The sequence below is a fragment of the Diabrotica virgifera genome, chromosome 2, assembly GCF_917563875.1.
Source record: "Diabrotica virgifera virgifera chromosome 2, PGI_DIABVI_V3a".
NCBI classification, from domain to species: Eukaryota; Metazoa; Arthropoda; class Insecta; order Coleoptera; family Chrysomelidae; genus Diabrotica; species Diabrotica virgifera.
The window spans coordinates 195,103,247-195,127,090 of NC_065444.1; the positions used below are offsets into that span (position 1 = coordinate 195,103,247).

General features: G+C 32.1%; 1 protein-coding gene across 8 annotated transcripts in view; it reads right to left on the bottom strand.

Moving 5' to 3' along the window:
- Nucleotides 1-2,317: 2,317 nt before the first annotated feature.
- LOC114337108 (cyclic AMP response element-binding protein B) overlaps nt 2,318-23,844 on the bottom strand; it is a 138,848-nt gene continuing 117,321 nt past the window's right edge. For all 8 annotated transcript variants that reach the window (XM_028287504.2, XM_028287501.2, XM_028287500.2 and 5 more), the window contains one exon: nt 2,318-22,543. In XM_028287504.2, the coding sequence (XP_028143305.1) occupies nt 22,314-22,543 (230 nt within the window). In that variant the 3' untranslated portion in view covers nt 2,318-22,313. The remainder of the gene's footprint in view (nt 22,544-23,844) is intronic.

Sequence of the window (23,844 nt, forward strand, 5' to 3'; positions counted from 1 at the left end):
GGAAATAAATAGAAGGCTTGTGCTGGCAAATAAAGCATATTTCGCGATGGGCCACATATTCAAATCGCGAGACGTACACCGGAAAACAAAACTCCGGGTATATAAAACAATAATCAGGCCCATAGTAAGTTATGGCTGCGAAACATGGGTGGTGACACAGAAATCTGCCAATGCATTAGATGTGTTTGAAAGAAAAGTATTACTAGGATACTGGGCCCAATAAGTGAAAATAACATCTGGCGAATTAGGTATAATAGAGAAATATACGAGCAATATAGCGAACCAACTCTAGCACAACACACTAAACTGCAGAGATTACGGTGGGCAGGGCACGTGGTCCGCATGCATGAGAATAGAATCCCCAGAAAATTGCTGAATGCAAGAATGCAGGGAAGAAGACCTGTTGGAAGACCTAAAAAGAGATGGGAAGACGAAGTCGATGAGGATGCCAGGAACTTCCTGGGAACGCGTTCATGGAAAAGAACAGCGGTAAATCGAAATGATTGGAGAAGCTTATTGAAGGAGGCCAAGGCTCGATTTGGGCTGTAGTGCCAATGGATGGGATGGGAAAACCCAACTATAGCCTCATGTTTTTTCAACATTCTGCTTTTTGATTCATTCGTTTATGTTGGATAATAGAAAAAGTTAGGAACTTTTAACAACTAGCCATGTTTTTCATCAATACATGGTGTTTTTAACCAAGTGTGGCAAACTTTAGGGAGGAATTCTGCATAAAAAAATAATGAGTTTTCTTTATAAACGTATATCCGCAAATGCTTCATTTCCGAGATAGGGAGTGTTGAAATGTTTCTGACAAACTGACGATTTATTTATTGCTTTAAAACCGGTTGAGATATGCAAATGAAATTTGGTGTGTTTTAAGAAGTAGTTATTGCACATTTTTTGACATACAATTAAGAATTTAATATTCACCATTGGCGCGCATACGGGTAATATTAAATTCTTAATTGTGGTCAAAAAACGTGCAATAACTACCTCTTAAAACCCACCAAATTTCATTTGCATATCTCGACCGGTTTTAAAGCAATAAATAAATCGTCAGTTTGTCAGAAACATTTCAACACCCCCTATCTCGGAAATGATTTGCGGATATACGTTTATAAAGAAAACTGTCATTATTTTTTCATGCAAAATTAGGTACCCCTTAAAGTCTGCCATGCTTATTTAAAAACACCCTGTATAATTAGTTAAAGTCCCTTAACTTTTTTATTATCCAACATAAACGTATGAATCAAAAAACATAATGCTGAGAAAACATGAGGCTATGGTTTGGTTTAAATTTCAGTATTTTATAGATGCTAGAATATTCCACAGGGTAATGCGAACTTTGAAAAAAAAAACAGTTTGATTCGCACGCCCGGTATAAAATGAAAAATTACCTGCTTAGCAACATTATTATTACAGGGATATTGCTAAAGAACAGGGCTAAAAGATATTGAAAAAATCACTTAAAAAAACCCTATATTTTAAGAAAGGAAACATTGATGAGAATCCAAAAATGTAAAAATATACAGGGTGTTCCATTTAAAAAAACATAAGTTTGTGTCACCCTGTCAATACGCACGCCCCCTGTATATATGAAAATATTTTTAAATTATGATCCTATCTGTGCCCCAACTTTTACCTAAATAACTTTTTTTCGTATCTCTTACGACAAACGAGTAATTGGACTTTGTCACACTAATGCCCCACCCTGTATACATATAGTCGCTTCGGTCCTTCTGAAACCCATCCAGTGACGGATCTACGCATCTACGGCGAGAGGGAAAGTTTCCCCCTAGGAAAGTCCAAAATTAAAAAAAAAAAAAATTGTTGAAATATAAAATTATATTAGCCGACATGAAACTTAAAGCACACAGAGAGACATGTTCAATGTTCAACCCAATAAACATGCTAGTTAGAAAAATTAAGGGAACTTAATGCATATAAGTTATTATTTGTTTTTATTATTTTGGATTTTGTCATTTTTATGTCTTTTGGTTGGTGTTCTAAGGCAAATTTCCCCTCCCAAGGCAAATATCTAGATTCGCCACTGAATCCATCAAAGTCTTCCGGTGGCGTTAGGTCTTGCTTCAGACGTCGAAATGTTCTAAAATTCTAAAGGATTTCTAGAATCCTTGTGACGTCAGAACATCGTAGTTATTTATCGAACGCTGGCTTAAAGTTCGATGAGGTGCGTAGCAAGGGCTGGACTAACCATATAAACAAAAGTTGTGACGTGTAGGAATCTAAAAATTTATTTCTAATTGTGGCACCTTACGTGTTCATCAACATCGAGGGAAATAAAACAACTAAAAAATAAAATATCCAATTTATTATTAATAAATCATTTTCAACTAATACTTAAACATCTACTAGATAATAATCTTATTTACAAATTCCCTATCTACTAACTACCAAAAATAGCAATATAATCGGGAAATCGTTTTCCCCAAAAATCAGTTTAAGCAGATAGAACTAAAATAATAAAACACACTTTATTTATACCATGTAGGTACATTTTTTTACCAATTCTTAGTGATAATGAAAATTCGAAACGGCAGGTTAAACAAAATCGAAATAAAAATAAGCGTGTAGTATTGCGATATTTTATGATATTAAAATAAAATATCATTTATAATATTAATAAACAGAAATATTTATTAAATAAACAAATCTATACATAAGCTTGGAAGGTTTGAAAAGCTTAAAACCATTTTCTAATTTATCTAACAAGGCAAGCATATTTGCCAACAAAATGGGGTTTAAGGAAAAAATGTTCTTTGACTGTCTTCTAGGACTAACTTGCGACCACATATATAAAGGAAACGATTACTTCTTTTATACATATATACGAAATGTTGACTTAACATGCGTTTTGGGGACTACCAGAAAGGTTTTGACAAAGAATACATGAACAGATACTATATATATTTTTCTTTTCGGAAGAATCTGTACAAGAAAATGTTTTTTAATTGTATTAACAAGTTATCTCTCATATTTATGATACATATGACAGTCAAGAGCCACAAATATGTTATGAAGATATAAGTTGTTATTTCAGCTGTGAACAACAAGCTTTTCCGGTAAGAATTTGCAATATTTCATTTAAAACTGCTAAAAACTTCAATAGTACAGGGGAAAAAAAGTCTCCTGCAAAAATAAATATGCTCTTAATGACGACGGTGGTGGTACCATAGACGTATATATAGTAAAACCTCCGCTAACCGAAACCTTTTTAACCAAAACAAGACTTTGGGTGCGTTCGGACGACCATAGCGGCTGGCTGCCAGCAGAAATCGGCTGAGTGGTTGCATCCAGCCGTGATAGGGAAAGCTTAGTAAATCTCTCAGCGGCTGGCTTCCAGCGGTGACGTCTGACAGCTACTGCTGGCTCAGCTGTCCAGCCGCTGTGGTCGTCCGAACGCACCCATTGTTTAACCGAAATGGCTGACAGTTTCAAGAATTTCGTCAATAAAAAGTAAATTAAACAAAAAACAATAAAATTAAGGAAAATGAAAATGTTTAGAGTGTTTTTTTAAAGAAATCTTCTCTTTTCTTTTGTGTTTTCCTCTGACAACGATGTTTTGCAGCTATATCTCTCCAATACTATATAATTTAATAGAAGAAGAATACAAAAAATAATGTTATTTTTAACTGAAATTCTTGTTATCCGAAATGGCCTCCCCCCAATTATTTCGTGATTATTTCGGTTAAAGGAGGCTTTACTGTATTCACATAGACTGAGCAGTCTGTAGTGCTGTGACGACACTTCTTTGTATGTATTTGTATTCATTGTGTATCTGCCTTTAGTACGGTATAACTAGACACAAACCCAGACATCCAAAGTGAAAGTTATCCTTCAACACCAAATTGTTCTATATGGTCCACATATTGTTCGTAAAAAGTTACATGTTCTACATTAAATTTGAAACAAAAAGGTGCTATGCATAATCCTTCTAAACTGAATGGTTCCCAAGTTACGGAGGGTGTACATATAGAAATTACAGGAGGGTATACATGTAAGATTGACGTTCCTTCAAGGGCTTATCGGTAACATACAACCGGCCACTGAAATAGCAAATTAAATTTAGAAAACACAATCCTGTTAAAAAAATAGTTTCCTTAGCAATAATTTTATAATTTGCCCAAAAAATATTAAAAACATGGAAAACCTCCACTTTACACCCTCCGGAACCGTCGATTTTAGAACAATTATGCATAGGACCTTTTTTGTTTAAAATTCAATGTAGAACATTGTTCAGGCTAAACCGCATAGCTTTAGAAATATTGACGAAAAACGTAAAAAACTACATAATGTAGAATATTTTTGTATAGAACATTGTTCACGCTACACCGCATAGTTACATAGAAATATTGACGAAAAACATAAAAAACTACTAATTTACCGACTTCTCCCTCATCTCCCCCCCCCCCCCCAAACGCGACGTGAACCATAAAGAACAATTTGGTGTTGGAGGAAAACTTATGGACAGCCTAAGTCTGACGTCACAAAATTGGGAGGAGCTTAGATTGACTCCAAACAATTTGTTTGTAACGTTAAATGGTCATAAGGAATTTTTCATTTATGTGCTTTGTGTGGCAAAATAAGACTTTTCATTTAGGTATTTCTTTAAAGAAACGTGTTAAGAGGTTTTTATTCGTTAGTGGTTGAAAATAAACATAACCTCAAAACTGTCTACGTTCTAATCATTGCATTAAATTAACTCACCTGAGCAAAAACGAATAAAAATCTCTTAACTGACACGTTTCTTTAACTAAATACCTAAATGAAAAGTCTTATTTTGTCACACAAACCACGTAAACAATAAATGAAAAATTCCTTATGAGTGTTTAACCTTATAAACAACATTTTTTTGGAGTCAAATATAAGCTCCTCCCAATTTTGTGACGTCAAGACTTAGGATATCCATTGTATCACACTACTTACATCAAGTAGGTACGTATTACAGCGGCGTCTATTTTTGGTGGGAGAGAAAGGGTAAGGAGTTTCAATGCGCTAGAGAGAGGTAGATCGAACAACCGTAGATATTGGGTGCGTTCGGACGACCATAGCGGCTGACTGTCAGCAGAAATCGGCCGAGTGGTTGAATCCAGCCGTGATAGGGAAAGCTTAGTAAATCTCTTAGCGGCTGACTTCCAGCGGTGACGTCTGACAGCTACTGCTGGCTCAGCTGTCCAGCCGCTGTGGTCGTCCGAACGCACCCATTGTGTAGCACTATCGGCCGGTATGCTCGGTCTATGTTAATATATTATAGTCTCTACTATTGCAGTAATTCCGAAGAACCTCCTAGAAAACATAAAAAAAAAGATGGGTCTGAATGAACATCTCGTATAAGAGCATGCAGAAAGCTATACTACTCTCGATGGTTAGATGTGTACGAAACGTTTTGGGAGATAATGCTGCATACCAAGTCACCTAGGGCTCAATAACACGGAAAAAGTCCTACCAGAACTCAATCCTTTTGATACCCTAGGTATCTGGGATGAGTGAATTTTCCCCCTAGAGTGAGTGAGTGCCGTACGGCTAAATCTGGGTTTGATGCGTAAAAATATATATATATATATATATATATATATATATATATATATATATATATATATATATATATATATATATATTAACTATTTTCCTGATAGGGTAGGCAACTTCTGAATTTGCGGCTCATTCCCCAGCAAGTAAGAGTTGGAGCCGGCTGTAGATAGTTACTATTTATATCAGTTATTTTCATGCAATTTTTAAACCTGTTACCACCATTTTTTTTATATCTTTAAACAAATACAATTCAATAGCAACACTAATAATCAACAATCATACTTTAACTTAGTTCTATTCACTTAAACTGTTTAACAAGGCATCAGAGCAACAATAACCGTGTAAAAATATTTTTTACACAAAAAGAAAACATAGATAACGTATCATCGCCTTTACCCGACTTTGTAGTTTTAAGAGATACTTTGGCTGTGCAAAAGTAGTAATAGTTACTCTTTTTGATATGTAAAAATACATTTACATACATGTAGCTATTTTCAATATTCTTTTAATAGACCATTGTTTTCTGCTTTTCGAGAAAGATTTTATCTTTTCTTATTGCATATTATTGTTGTGTTTTAAACTACGCATAATTATTCAATGGATAAGGATGGAAGACCAGTAGTATAAAAACAAAACAAAAATCAACGTAAACAGATGATATAGTCAGTGGAAGCAGCTGTGTCTTATATAACGAAACAAATGCGTTTAGTAAAAGCTACCAAAAACATTCGGTATCTTTCGATTCATAAACTTTTATATCTGAATATAATGTTGACAAAATATGGCGTCAAATGAAAACTCAAACTGAGTATTTTTATATAATCATAATGAGGGAATACTTTTAGAAAGTATAAATTAAAATAATCTCCTTCCATTTTATTAACGATTAATGCACACATTAATTTCGAGATTACTCTAAAAAATTGATCCACTTTTTATTTCATCATTCTATTATGCAAGTAAAATAATTTAAAAAAAATATTTTACGGGGCGTACGTGTATTTTTCGTGACAGGTGCGTATTAAAAATATATATATTATTTTTAATTTATTAAATTAAATATATTTTTTAAAGTATTTTTACTTTAGAAAATTTAATATTCATGCATAAAAAACATTTTAGGTATAGCAAGGGTATAAATAAAAATCAAAAAAGTTTTATTTTGAAAATTCAATCTCGTATGGTAAATCATAACACAAGATACAGCACCTAGTCCTACTTTACAATAATTGTAATTATTTCTGCAGTAATACCTTGTCTCGTTTTTTATATTCTTTTCTTTTTCATCCCTTTTACTGCAGCAAATGGCATAGGTCCTACATGGAGCAGCTTTTTTTCATAGGTGGTACATATTCTGGAAAATGGCTCTCCGTAAGTTACGGCTTAATTAGTAAATCTTCATTTTTTGGCAGTCTGGTGAAACTTTCCAATATTTTTTCTATTAGTATCTAACGAAATTCGAATCTGTTCTTTTGGTCACCATTTTTCTTATAAAGTACAAAAGCATTCCACACCGCTATATCTAATGAATGAAAGATAGTTTTTAATAATATTTCTTTCCCCTCTTTCTAGCCATGGGAAAGTAATGGAGGTGTTAACATTGCCTATCAACACCACACATTCTATAATTGCAGTCAATAACTAATTTGGGCTTATCTACTAGATTTTCTTGATGATAAGGATGAGAGACAATTTTTTAGAAAGTTTGGGCTACTTACAAAAGTGGATAATCAAATTTTTCTTAATCTCATTATTATAACGGTTCCACTATTTTTTCTTTTACCCTTATTTATAAGTCTTTCTTTCAGTTTTCTTAAGGGGAGGGGTGGTTTAAAAACATTTCATAACTACATAACTTCAAGAATACACTCTGAAAAATTCAGGTTGATCCGAGCAAGATTACCGGAAATACAGCATGTTGATTCGCCTTCGCCACGCTTTAAAGCAGCTTCGCGCTTGATCGTAGTGAGAAACGTTCAACAGCTGTTCCTCTTCTCTTTTGTAAATTACTCCGCGATTCAAAACATATTCTGATCTGCACCACTTTACGATTTGATAGACAAAAGAAATCGAAAATAAAATTTGCCAAAAAAACCTTCCCAATATTCATTGTTTTTCCCCTTGCATCCAATCTTGTGACGTGTTTTTAAGACAATTCTCATCGTTATTTCCCCTTGGCCATTCACAGGTTGATAGTACTCTTTCTAAGCTAACAGACTGCACAAAAATCGCAAAATGACCAAACATTGACATTCATCGTTTTCCCTCTGACACTTAATTTCTATCCCCTCTTTAAAGCCATGGGATAGTCATGGATGTGTTAACATTCAGCCCTGTGATGGATGACCGAAGTTATCCTGTAGTTAAGTTATAATCCTCGAATTGGTGTGATGTATCATATTTAACTTAACTACTTGCCTTATTTCTTGACAGTTCTTAAGTTATCTGATATATCAACTGTCACTTTATAACGCGACGTTAAACCTCAAGTTATGAGATAACTCTGTAGTTATGTTAAGGATTGTAAGGTTAGGTTTATGTTTTGATTTGTTTTTAAGAGATCAAGTGAATATTTAACGTAGAATAAGAACTTAGAATATATATAACTTCAGGTTGTCCCAGGACCTTGTGCAGCATTTTATTTTTAATAAATCAAATTTAATATCAAATATAAAGCAGCACAAAATGATCAAAAACATACACCTAAGACAACAATTAAAAACACGTAGGTAATAAAATTAAAACAATAATAAAAATAAAAGCTAATAATTTAAAAATAGAAGGGTGCAATTTAAAAAATTATACAAAAGTCAAATCGAGAGACAAATTGAAATTTCTATTTATAAACATCCAAATTCAAGCGTTTTATACTAAATTTACAATCAAGATGCAGTAGAAATAAACAAACCAAGAGACGTTAAATGCTACTAGGAGCACTCCCGAATCGTAATTTACAATGTACCTATATACATTCCAAAGTTTATACATTGTAAATTATGATTCGGGACTGCTCCTAGTAGCATTTAACGTCTCTTGGTTTGTTTATTTCTACTGCATCTTGAATTTAAATTTAGTATAAGTACTTCTTTCTATCTACTTTTACGATTTACCACCGAACTACAGCGAACAGCTGTTCGCCGGTACGTAGGTATACCAACTTCTCGTGATTCTCTTTCTCGCTCCAACTTATACTGATTATACATAAGGTTCTCTTTTTAGACAACTTAATTTTTCTTCCGTCCATAACGTCTAAGAAATAACTCATCTCATAACGGTGGATGATCCATCATAGTGATGTAACGAATGTCATTTTTTAAACATTCGCGAATACGAATATCTGCTACCTACATTCGCGAATGCGGATACGAATGCGAATATTCAGTTTAAAAAAAAATCTATTTTTGTAGTGTTTTCTAAATTTATAATGAGAAATTAATTGATATTTAGTGTAAATCAAACTGAATCTTAAGCTTTATTGCATAATACCAAATAATAAAATAAAGTGAAGGTTGATAATGTGATTATACGAGGTTGTTACCTTTTCTTAATAAAAAAGATGTTAAGAAGTGGATAGATTTTGATTTTATTAACCTAATGTTATCTTCAAATTATTTTTTTTTCTGATATTCATACTCGCAAAACATTCGCACAAATTTCGCGAATGCGAATACGAATATGCAAATATTCGCGAATGCGAATACGAATATTCGTTACATCACTAATCCATCACACCGAATTTACGTTTTATAGTTATGGAGATAATTATATGTTATAGTTATGTTAGCTTTAACGCAAACGATAAAAATAACTTCGGTAATTCATCACACGGCTGATTGCCTATCAACACCACACATTGTATAATTGCAGTCAATAACTAATTTGGCTCATCTACTAGATTTTTTTGATGATGAAGGGATAAGAGGCAATTTTTTAGAAAATTTGGGCTACTTACAAAAGTGGATAAGCTGGTCCATCAAATTTTTTGAAGTTATACTTCTTTAGACATGAGGGTGAATTTTTACATTCTCTGATGCATGCGCACACCGACAGTATGGTATTAGTCGCTACAGTTTTTAAGTTATGTAGCGCAAATAAGGTGTGCGTGAAAAGAATATATTATTAGTGTTTTTAGTAAATATATTTATTATAATTTTTATGTCTGTGGATTTGTCTTCCTCCTTATAAGTATTATTGAAAATGTTTATTTTCAATTAATGTATCTGTCAACGTGATTGTAATTATGTCCGAGAAATGATCGACTGAATACAAAAGCGATGGTAGCTGATCGGTAGAGCATTAGCCTAGGGATCGAGAGGTCCCCTGTTCGAATCCTGACAAAGTCATATCTTTTTTTTTATTTTAATTTTTGGTATTCTTTTTGTTCTTTCTAAAATTAGTTTATATTTAAATACAATACAAAAAAACTTTTTAAAGTAGATAGGTATATTGATTTCGTTGAAATCATAATATGAAGTTAGATTATATTATAATAGAAGTATAACTTCTTACGGGCGTACAAAGTACACACACATTATTTTTTTTAATCTCATTATTATAACGGTTCCACTGTTTTTTCTTTTATCCTTATTTATAAGTCCTTCTTTCAGTTTGCTTAAGGGGAGGCGTGGTTTAAAAACATTTCATAACTACATAACTTCAAGAATACACTCTGAAAATTTCAAGTTGATCCGAGCAAGATTACCGGAAATACAGCACGTTGAATCGTCTTCGCCACGCTTTAAAGCAGCCTCGCGCTTGATCGTAGTGAGAAACGTTCAACAGCTGTTCCCCTTCTCTTTTGTAATTACTCCGCGATTCAAAACATATTCCGGTGTGCATCACTTTACGATTACAGACAAAAAAGAAATCGAAAATAAAATTTGCCAAATCTTTTAATGCGCTTTTTTCAAAACTGCTTTGCTTTTTTTCAAAGGCGGTGGACAACTCAAAAACTACTTGACCGATCCACCTGAAATTTTGCAGATGTTCTTTAGACATTTCGTGAGGTAATGCTGTCAATATATTTTTTGTTTTATACTTATTTTTTGTTTAATAATAATAAATATTATGTTGATTTTAACTTTTTTTTACAAAAATATTCGTTATTTTGACTTCGGAACGATACCAAAATCTCAAAAATCTTTAAAACCAAAAAACTCGACAGCGTTATCTCGAGAAACCTCATAAGCTAACAAAATCTTTTTGCATTTTTTGTTTCACATGATCCAACGATGTAATGAGTTCTGATGTCCACCGCAAAAGCAATTTTTTTTGGAGGTGTCTGCAAAAATTTGCCACCATTGACTTATTTTTCAATATTTTGTCTTGATTTTCTTTGAATTGTATTGAATATGTTTATTTAATTTAAAAATAAGATAATTCTACCAGAGTCCCCCCTTAATTCCATAAAAAGTATTTAGTGGAGCTTTATATACTTTATTTGTAGGATAATATCACTAAAATTATCAGTATCGTTAAATACCAATATATTATTTATTTGTAAAATAAAAACAGTTCTCGATAATTATTAATTTTCGTTGAAATACAAAACAAAAGATAAAACCTTTCAGTGTAGATCGTAGCATTCATACAGTTTTAGATTCTTCACAATTCAAATGGCACTACTTAATTTAAACAAAATGTTACGAAATACACATATTTTTAATAAATCTAGAAGGCACTCTGCAGGTCTGGACTTCAAGCACTCTTCAAAAAATCTAAAAAATGGTAGGCGCGTCTCACATAATACATGTCAAACTGCAAACATGTGTAAAAGTACATTCATAGAAAACATCTAGAATAAATTGTTTATCCGTTGCATAAATTAGAGGAAAGTCGCCAATTATGGAATACCATTTTGTTTTGGGGATATAAATAAATACCTTTATAGAAATGAAAACACTTTAATGTTATGACAAATCAGTCATACAGTTTTATGTAGTAATTACTTCTATTAAATATCTTAATTAACAAACAAAAAAACAAAATCCCAAATGAGTAACCAAATATGGAATATAGGCATAAACCAACATATCAAAAACAAAAATAGACATAAACATCTGAGATCAAATAAATTTAAATAAGAAAATTGTGAAAAATGAAAGAAGTAGCGTAATTCACTTGTAGACATCACAGATCCATGTATGAAACTCTGGACCAGCACAATCATAATGAGCCCACACAGTATGCACTTCATCCACTATTCCATAATTAGGCACCAACGACTGTCCATATTTGGATTTGTACATTAGTTCAAACTAGTATCAACATTTTTTCAAGTCGTAATGTTTTAATTACAGAAGGTCATAAAATATTTAAATAAAGGTAGTATCGATATACTCAATAGCATAACAAGTCTGTATTCCTGCATAATAACCAATAATACCCGTTGAATATATTTACCTTAGAAATTTTCTGCGAGACGATAAAACAAAACGCGCCTGCCAGACACGTATCGTTCGCGCATCTGATACAGAGGTGTGGATACGACAATAAAGAGAGCGACTGAAATAAAGGATGGTATTGTAGTGTGCTTCCAACTTATATTTTCGGAGAAATCAAGGAATTACATATTAGGACACTATTCCATATTTGGTTACTTTCCTCTACTAAACTGTCATTCATTAATAGACGTATTACGATGACGAATCTTAGAAGTAAATAAACTGTTTTGCGAAGGCAAATCAAATATTTTACTTACCATTAAAATATTTATCAAACTATTACCCATGACTTCTTCTCTTCTTTTTCAGCCTGGCTGCACCCACTCTGTTCTCCACTATTTTCTGTTTTGTGCTATTAGGTTCTAGTTTCTTCCCACTTTTGCTTTGATTTCGTCTAGCCATCATTTTTGTGGTCTTCCTCTACTATGACTGTGCTCGCGTGGTCTCAAATGTACAATGTTTCTCGTCCACCTTTCGTTGTTTTGCCGTGCCACGTGTCCTACCCAGTTCAATTTCATTTGCACAATTAATGCAATTACATCTTCCACCTTCGTCTTATTTCGCATCTCCTCATTTCGTATATGTTCTCTCACAGATACTCCTAACATAGATCGCTCGATGGTCCTCTGTGTTGTTCCATTCCTCCATTCCATAGGTCATAAATGGTAGAATACCCTTTTCTTTAGATTTATTGGTACCTTTTGTTTTTCAACATAATACTGCTGTCCAAGTCAATCGAATTCTTCTAGTTATCTCTGCAGTTATATAGCGGTACGCTTTAATTACTATTTTTGCTAATTTTATTTTCTTAATTTTTAATAACTTTTCTCAAAACGAAATTGGTCATTTAAAATCCACATGTGATATACAAACCATATGCCGTTGATTTCGAGAAACGAAAGGTTATCCCTTAAACATATTGTGTAAGATTAATGTTTCTTTCAAGGAAACACTAATAGGTTACGATGCCCCAGATCGCCACACTCTTTATGTCAACTATAAAATACAAAAAAGCTTCTGCAGAGGCAGTAATTTATGGGCCATCTGGCCATTATAGCAAAACCGCAAAACCAGTTGACACAAAGTTGGTGGTCCGGCAAGTCAGTCACTTCACAGCATGCAAACGATGCAGACCAACCCTCGGCTCGCTGACAATCAACACTCTTTCGAGATATAAGCAAACACACCGCTTGTTCACCCAAAATAAATAAATATATTACTGTTCGTCGTTACACTTATTTTTATTATTTTTAATTAATTCCGTCACACACACCTACCGGAATAGTTATATTATGTTTGCCTAGTTTAATCAAGTGACCCAAGTACATCTTATGACGCCCCTAGGACAAAGGAGTGTAAGTGCCAAGTTTTCAGAAAACTTTGTTCAGTTCCAGACAAATTTGAAAATCCAGGTAACTACTACTTAGCATTTTTTCAATTATATGTTATTTTTGATCATGTTATTGTTAGTTTATGTAGAAAGTTTGAAGCCACCATGTTTTATATGCGTTTGGGAGTCCTTTGTATTTAACCCAATTTTCTAGAAATTGTTACTTACACCCCTTGTGTCCTAGGGGCATCAATGCCTGATATATAGACAATTTCGATCTCACTTCCTTCGCATACAGTCGATTGTGATATTTTGATTTGTCATCACTTTGGTTTTATTTAAATTGATGTTTCAACCAATTTTCGATGGAGATTTAATAATATTAAATAATTTTATGTAATTCCTTTTTATTATTTGGAATTATTATTGGGTCATTTTGGAAAACAATGATTCATGTAAAAACAATTCTGGACACACAAAGAAATCAGTCAATATTTGTTGGGGTAGTGGCAACCCTGTAATTTAAGCCACAAATGAATTCTGCATCCCTCCTTTGATTTGCGTGCAGCTCACGTCTATTGGTATTCTGGGCGTGCTGTACAGAGTTGTAATAAGTATTTTTCTGAATAATACAAAGTATTGATATAAACAAACCTAAAACACCGTGAATCAAAATTTCTACTCAAATTAATATTTTAACTCAAAAAAATAAAGAATGATGAATCCGTCTAAGAGGTGATTTATTCAATATTTGTTGTATATTCAAGAATAGAATACTAGAACTACAATAGAGAGATATTAATTTATAATGGCATGCTATTTTGTCATTACTGCAACGAATTTATTACGAAAAACCAAAAATTGACTTTGATTTTTATGAGTCTTAATAATTGTTACAAAGAATATTCAGATTGACAGTTTGACATCTATATAACGCATTAAAATAATGATTTTTTGAAGGTACGAAGACTATCTTAAATAGTTATGTTTTTTTATACACCTTACAAAATATTTACAACAATTTCTTTAAAGAAATTTACAACATTTCATGTTCACAAGCCTTCTTTCCTCCTCCTCGATGCTATTTTTATTAAGTTGCACAAAAAATATTTTTTGCATTTCACAATGTATCAAATTTTTAAGTAAACTTTATAGAATAACCAATTTTGGGCTTTAAAAATGACAAATTAAACAAGTAGGTACGTGTCGTCGAACTGAACAAAATTTTTACACTGAAATAAATCCTATACAGGGTGTCCAGAAACTCTCCTGTCAAACGAAGACTTGAGATTCCTCAGATAATTTGAAGGCAATTTAACCCAATTTACCTAGTCCGAAAATGCTGCCTAAGGAAGGTAGAGCTCTTTGAAGATGGCTCCTTGTAATTAGTTTTTTTAAATAACTCCAGACCGCTTTTATTTAGAAAAACGAACACTGGTACACTTATTTATCTTCTAGAGATAAATCGATCTCATCCATTGAGAATTTTTAGTACCGGTCATAGGCGTTCGTTTTAGGGAAGAGCAATAGTTATTTTATCTCATAACTTTTAAGCATCTTTGACACTAGATTATTAAATTGTGAGGTATTATGGTTTTAAAAGGTACTCTTGTTTCAAGTCGGTAGGATACACAGTTTTCTAGAAACATTGATTTGAAAATTTTTCGTCTTTTGAGTTTGAAAAAAATTTTCAGAATATAAACGGTGTATTTTATTACGCACTTAAGGAAGCACTTTTAGTACTAGAATACCTCACAAATTAACAATTTATAGTCAAAAATGATTAAAACCTAAGGAAAAAAGTTGGGTCAACGGTTATTTTATCGCATAACCTTTTTGTCTTTAACTTTTAAGCATTTATAACACCGGATTATTAATTTGTGAGGTATTCTAGAACTAAAAGATACTCTTGCCTTAAGTCAGTAGAATACACCGTTTTCTAGAAAATTTTTCATTTTTTCAATTTGAAAAAAATTTTCAAAAAAGAAACAATGTATTTTACGGACTTTAAGCAAGATACAATTTTAGTACTCTTAAGAAAACCTTACAATTTAGAGTAAAAAATGCCTAAAAATTAAAGACAAAATAATTAGGTAAAATTTTATCGCATAACTTTTTGTCTTTAATTTTTATACGCATTTTGACTCGTAAATTGTTAAATTGCGAGGTATTCTAGTAGTAAAAGTTCCTCTTGCTTAAAATCCGTAAAATACGTTTTTTTTTAATTTCTTGTTTTCAAATTCAAAAAACGAAAAATTTTCAAATAGATTTTTCTAGAAAATTGGCTATTCTATTGACTGAACTTTTAGTACTAGAATCTCTCACAATTTAATAATCTTGTGTCAAAGAAGTTAAAAGACAAAAAAGTTGGCTATTGCCTTTCGCTGAAATTCGCAATTGATGGGATTGATTTATCTCTGGAAGATAAATAAGTGTACCAGTTTGTGTTTTTCTAAATAGAAACGTTCTGGAGTTATTTACAAAAAAAACTTATTACAAGGCGCCATCGCCATCTTCAAAGAGCTCTAGCTCACTTAGTACAAGCATTTTCGGACTTGGTAAATTGGGTTAAATTGTTAATTATCTGAGGAATCACCGGCCTTCGTTTGTCAGGAGAGTTTCTGGGCACCCTGTATACTTATTATTTCGAATACCAAGGCAAGCCCTTGTCAAAATGTAATTTAAAAAACATGTAAAATATGCAGTAAAATGTTTATTTTAAAATTATAATTTGACGACTTCTCCAATTTAAAGTAAAAATATTAAAAATAAATAGCTGTTTGTCATTTTTGTAATATTTTAGGAAAATAATAATAATAATTTAGTAATATAAAGCCCAAAATTTGATAATCCTACATAATATTTCTCGTCATAATAATAAAACTTACTTGGCATGGATTTTTATTCACTCGAGACCCACATAACTTAATTTTTAAAATCCATGCCCGATGCCACAATTTTTTTTTAAATATAAATAAGTTTATATTACATATATATCCTAAATTGTACAAAAATACTTTAGATATTTATCAGATCACCAAAAATGCGACAGTTCATGATTGTTGGAAAAAGCGGATTTAACAAATCTATCTTAAACGACCAATATCTTTGGTTAGTAGCCAAAAATAATATTTCCTTGTATTTGAGCAAGTTTGGACTTAGAACTTTCTCGAGTTCGGTTTTTATCTTTCCAATTCTTTCGACACCACTTGATCATACAAGCTTTATATGAAACAGTTTAAAACATAGTGTACTATACTGTGGTGTATTCTGTAACACTTCCTTTAAATTTTAGAGGCCTCTAAAATTTTAGCGATCGCTAAAAATATTTTGGTATTCTGTAAATTATAGATCCGTTAAAATAATAACCTAAACCGTTAAATCTCCCGCTAAATAAAAATATTTTAGAGGATGTCAAAAGTACCCGCCAAATTTTTAGCAGTCCGTTAAATGTGGTTTGATTGTTTTTGTTTGGTTATGTTTATATGAATAGTAGTTTCTTATTTATGTATTATAATGGAGATAAACATTTAAAAATGGCAAATGGCTTTTTATAATGTATTTGGTGAAGAAATAATAAATAATAATGAAAATTAAGTCTCAGTTACTTTACAATCGACACACTACACCTACATATTATAACAAAATTCAAATTTTTGTTTCTTTTCGTAGAGCTCAATTCAGATTACAATAAAAAGTAATTGACCTGAAAGTAACTACAATTACCATTTCAAAGAAAGTAGGTACCTACCTACCTAGAAATGTGATTGAAAAAGTGTTTTATGAAAAAAAAATCTGAAAATTTGAAAAAAAAATCAAGATGTTTGTCAAAGCAATTAAATCCTATCAATGCAGGTAAAATTATTTAAAATTATTGTGGAACAGTACAAAACGTATCAAATGTTTATAAAGATGATGTTCCAGAAGGTTTAGAACCAGATGCAGATGAGGTAGATGACCTTAATGTAATTGAAAATAGACCATTTGACCAAAATTAGTGTAGAAGGGGAGAAGAAATACAATATGCAATTTTTCAGCAATATTTTAATGTACTTATAACTTTATTAATAAAAATGTCTAATTAGAAAATATGAGTTTTACTAAAAAATAATTAAATAAAATATTATTTTCTAGCAAACTGTCAATTTCATCTTCTTTCTTAAGATTTTTGGCTTCTGACAGTCAGTTTTCGGCCAATTTCTAGGCTAAAAGTAGTTCAAAACGCAAAACGTGCGACGTTGCCGTATTTATTTTAAAACCTTTTAGAGGATTCTAATTCTCATACAGAATGTCAATCTAACCTAAAAGTTTTAGAGGACCGTTAAAAGTTAAATTTTAGAGGCCTCTTAAATTTAACGGAAATGTTACAGAATACAACCCACTCGCTGTTCATTTCAAATAAAATGGCAAGCAAGTAATCGGCTAATTAAACAGAAAACAGATTTACTTATGTCTTGTAACGGTGACGACTGTTAAAAGGATCACCTAGAATGATACAAAAGAAGCGTCGTTCTGAAGCTATTTTCTTGTGGCATTTTTATAATCAAGTATATTCAAATGGGAAATAAGCCACAATTTTACCTAAAAATGATTTTATTAACGTTTCGACGCCCAAGTCGGGTGTCGTTGTCAAAATACAAAAAAAAAAAAAAAATTTCTTTTTTTTTTTTAATTTGAATATACTTGATTATAAAAGAAGCGTCACCACAACAGAAAGGCAGTTCTACCGGAGAGTTGATCTGGAAAGAACTGCACTGGCAGAAATATAACGTGCGACGATAACGACCAATCACGGCAAACGTAGGATGCCGTTAATTGTCATTCATCTGCGCAAATTACTAAAATTTTTGATGCGCCGTCACCAAAATGGAACAAAGAGAACAAAGATTTTGGAGTGGCCCTACTGATTGTAGCATTATACTGTGGCCTAAGATTTGTCAGGTTATTTGAAATAAACAATACACCAGAGTTCTGCTAGTTTTTTCACTACTCATGCTTAAGATTGCTGTATCAAAAATTTCTAAAACTGAACCTTCTCAAGGTTCTAAAAAAGTGGCTCATAAAGAATAAAAAGACCTGAGTAACCAAACAAAGGTAAGCAGAATAAGCAAATAATGTACTTAATGTTAGAATAGTTGACAAAACAAATATTAATGACATTAATATAAGTCATAAAAATAAATATTTTGATGAATATCATGTCCTATACATAACAAAGTTAATATGTACCTTATACAAATGACCAATTTTCTGTGTAAATTATATACAACTATACAAACAGAAATATTTGTCAAATTTAACAACATATTGATGCTTTAGTGAAACTAGTTATTCTTCATGCAAATAGTTATTAACAAACTAGTGATAGAACAAAAACTTCACTATGTGGTTTCAAAGCGTCTTGCAATAGGCCTGAATGTGACATTAAAGGAAACTACACTTACAAGTCCACTACCACAAATTCAACTATTGTGTTCAAAATGAGTTTGATTCAAAGATGTCTCAAAGATAAGATGCTACATACTAGTATCACACTTTTGTGTTTAATTATTATCATTAAAAAAATAAATTTTATACAATTCTTCACCATTGACAACAGTTATAAACATGATGAACGTATGTTAGTGAAACTTAGTTTAAAAAAGTGGATAAGACGTAAATATAGTTTCCAAAATTTATTATACAAACAAGACAAATCGTCCCAGCTTATACTGTAATCACAATGGAGACGTTTCAACAATTATAAATAGTAATGAAGTACTCACTCTAAGATGAACCATAAAATTTTTTAAACTAAGTTCTCAATCTAGTAATACATAAACCGACAATAAATATCGTTCTGAGAACTTAGTTTGTTTCTTAGCAGATGTCGCTACGACATCCGAGCCATTTCGTTCGTTGCAATCTGGGGTCGTATTTTCGAATTCAATCGAATATTTTCGAATACGAGTTAACTCGAATGAAAAATTTCGTATACGAACGTGAATGTGTATTTTTGAACGTCCTTCGAAATGTTATACGTATACGAGCAGAATTTGCACCGGCAACACTGCAACTTCGAATAACATTGAACTTATTTGTCATCTGAAGAGTCACAATGTTGCCATACTTTTTTGGTCTATTTCTTGTATAATTTCAATCAAGGGTATAATCGCAGTATTAAAAACAAAATGTTATATTTGTTATATATACTGGGGTTATAATGTATAAGAAGATTGTATAAGAACGTTTAATACATAAAGATAAAGACATAGTCTGAACAAATTATAAAAAAGGCCATTTTTGGGAAAAGTTGTTTAGCAGTTATTTTAAGTGTAATCGAATCTTAAGATTGCATAGGTATACTAGTAATATCGATTTGCAAAGTCCGCAGAAAGTGTGCTATTTTGTTTATGTAATGTGATAGTATATGAAAAAATTGAGGATATGGCAACGGTGTCATATGTCAAGTTTGGAGCTTAGATCCAATGGACGGCCGGAGTGATGACGTAGAAGTGTCAATTTTTATTGACATATGTCATGTCAGATTTTTCCAAACCTTTCCAAACAAATGTTGTTTAGTGTGGCAAATTTGTATTTTTTATTGTTTTTTCAGTTTTTACAGAGAATATTTCTGTTTTTTGCAATAATATGTAAGTATTATTATAGTTACTACAACAATTTTACAAGGTTGTGTAAATAATAAAGCATGATGTTTTATATAAATAGCAATAAAATGTATGTATGGGTGAAGTAAGGTTAGAATTTATTTGATTTTTAGAAATTTTATATTTTATTTTATTTTTTTTTTAGATTTTATACTAATTAAAAAGTCTTGAGATTCGGTAAAACCTTACTTTTCAACGTGTTTACAATCTTTGTTTGGAAAGTGATCATCATAAAGTCGGATTTCTAGTTTGACGTAGCGTAGACGTAGACGCAACGGAGACGCACTGTAAAAGATCAACACCGAATTTTGTGTACTCGTGTTTATAAATGAACGCAAGCGCCTGACGGAACGTAAGAAAAACGTAACGGAACGGAAGAGATGACCAACTTTCATCTTTTACAGTGCGTTTCTTACGTCTGGCCAATCATAAGGAAGAATAATTTTGTTCTGTCACTCAAAGTGGGCCCGCCCCCTAATCCCTTTTGTAAAAAGTTGTTTGTCAACATATTCGAATTTTGTTAATTATTTGTTAAATACAATGGATGTTAAGTTATTAATTTAATAAAAATATATCATAGTGTAGTTTCAATATTTCAGATAAATATAAGTTGTTTATTTATTAGTCTGTATTCGGGGTTATCCATACACATACAATAATTAAATCCAATGAACATTTTAAAGACCAGGAAATGAAACAGCGTAGTTGGAAATTCCACGGCACCAAGCGAGCATACCTTTTTATTTCCTAATCCATTGTAACACACAAAACGGATAAATATTATAATAAATAATATTATAAATAAATAAACACAAAGTTTGTTTACGGTTCGTATAATTTATAGGCTATGTTGTTGAATTAGGTCATTGTTTCTTGTTTCTATTCATGCGCAAAAATTCCGCTACGTCGAATTATAAATTGACATTTTATTTTCTCACGTCTCCAGTCCGTTTCTTACGTCTCCGTTGCGTCTATGTCTACGCTACATCAAACTATAAATCCAACTTTACATTGAATATAGCCGCGGTTGGCTGTGACGTCACACTCCGGCCGTCTATGCTAAAATGCGTACATAAAGTTAGGTTAGGTTATATTTTCAAGGCATAATCGTACATGTCCTTTCTTTCTATTAAAGAATTATTTAAACCAGCCATTGAAAATAAATTTCAATGTAAAAATATTGTATAGAACAACACAATTAACACTATCAGCTAAAACTATCATGACAGCTGAAATGACCTTGAAATGACAACAATAATTCGTATACGAGCATCACGATTCGAATGGTTCATACCCATTCGAGTCGTCGTATACGAAAAAATTCTTACACGAAGTATTCGAAAATACAAGACACCGGATTTCAAGCGAAATTCTAATTTCGTATGCGAAATATGCTCGAATGAATTCGAAAATAAGACCACTGGGACGGCACGCGTCAAGGTATCCTGGTTCAATCGGAGAGAAGAGGATATGGGCCTACTGATGAAGGACAAAAAAGCCCCGAAACCGGTATAGACTCTTCCTGCACTCTCTGATTGAACTAGAATATACTGCTGCTTCATTTTCGGGTTGCAACGAAATTGAAAATGTTTATACATTTTTAATGCATAAAATTTTTATTAAAAACAAAGGTTAAAATATTGGAGGCGTTTCGGCCCAACACGACCCATCATCAGCAATTGCAGGATCAAACTTACCAAAAGGAAGGAAGAAGAATCAAGTAAAATACACATACAAATTAAAATTGAATTAAAATTGTTGTACTGGTTCACATTTTTTTAATTCTGGAAAGCGGATGTTAGAAAAATGATGATTAATTGAATCGATTTTTCTACCAACCATTTTCTAGAAGCACAATACTGTGAACCAGTGGAACAATTTTAACTAAACCTTAATGTGTATGTGTCTTTTACTCGATTGAGCCTAATTAATTCTTCTTCCTTCCTGTTGATGTTTGTTCCTGTAAATGCTGGTGATGACTCTTGTGAGGCCGAAACGCATCCAATATTTTATTCTTTAATTGTTTTTAATAAAAATTTTGTGGTTCAGCTTAGAGCGAGTACATACATACTTCAATACCTCTGGACCACATTTGTGAAAAAATGGATATTTCCTTTCTTAGGATTCGAAATAGTTGTTTTGCTTATCCTGCTTAGTAGAAATACATTTCCAACATTTTTTTCCTCAAAATTCGAAACAATTCAATAAAATGCACCTCTGTATACCTAAAACAATACTCTTGTTGACATTGCACAAATCTGCCACCATCTTGTTTCAATTCCCACACAACATATTTTAAACTCAGTCCTTCACCTGTAATGTACACGTCGGTGATCCTCATTCGCTTTTCTGTTGACAATATAATTCTTTTAATGATTTTAATTCGTCTATTAGGGCCTTATTTTGATTTTCGAGCACCGCTACCCTATTTTCAAGACACTTTATATACTCTTTCTTTTTTCTTCGACATTCGCGAGCCGCTTCTCGATTCTTCAATAGTCGCATTTCTCGCTTGCGTGCTTGGTCCTCTCCACCACTTCCTGAGAGATTTCCGCTTTGTGCTACCACTGGAAAATATATTAAGATTAGATGACGCTGTTTGGATGTGGTAATGACAAGTAGTAAATAACACATTTAGGGCAGTCAATGAGAGTATTTGGCTCCGAATTCCATCCTACTACATTGATTTACTTGATATTTTCACAGTAAGTAGGGAATAGCTCAAGAAACAAAGTCTACCCTATGCCGATGTGCGATTTTATCTTGGGGGTGGTTACCACCCCTTCTCGGGGGTGAAAAATGTTTTGGTTAAAATAGCTACGGAAGAGGCTAAAGAACCTAATTTTGAGCAAAAACTGTTCTATAATAATTTTTTGAAAACTCAATATTTTTTGAGTTATTCGTGGTTGAAAATTGGCCATTTTCATTGAAAAATGACACCTTTTCGGTGTCATTTTTGCGAATGCCTAAACACTATGCATCTAACAAAAAAACTATATAAAACATTTCTGTAGGTTATAAAAATACACAGAGATTCGTTCCTTCATAAATCTTCTAGTTCAAATACAAAGAGGGATATGGTAGGTAAGAAGAGTTTGTTTTTTTGCTGCATGCTCAAATAGGTGTATTCAACTTGAAATAACATAGAAACTGTCGAATTTAGGTGTATAATTATACTAATAACTTTTGTAGTGATTGAAAAGACCTTTAAAATGAGCCATACTAAATGTCGATTACATTCAAACTAAGCGAGATACTCTGCAAAAAAGTTGATGACTAATGTATTTTAAGAAGAAATGAGAAGTATACAGGGTGAGGCAAATAAAGGGCCTATTAGAAATATCTCGAGAACTAAAGGCAACAGAATCATGAAAATTGGAATAAAGGGGTTTTGAAGGATGATCTATTAAATGAAAATATTTTTATCTCTTTGCAACTTCCGGTTATACCGGAAGTTGCTTATAACTTCGTTTTTTTAAATGGGACACCCTGTATATTTTTACATTTTTGGATTCTATTCGATGTCTTCTTTCTTAAAGTATGAGGTTTTGTAATATTATACAGGGTATTTTAAAAGATAATTACGTTTTTTTTATTAATTTCGTAGCAAAATTAACACCCTGTAGAATTGTAGTAGTTTGACATCTAAAACTCTACTTACGTTCAAATGATTTTTAATATACTCTACTATTGTTAAGAATCATTAGTATAGCTAAATTTTTAATTTTAGTATACAGGGTTGGTCGAAACTCGGAATGAGTATTTTCTGAGTTTTCTTAAATGGAACACCCTGTATTTTAGTATTGTAATGAAATGATATTTTATGGTACTTTTTTATTTCTTAAGCATTTCCTATACCTAACTGCTT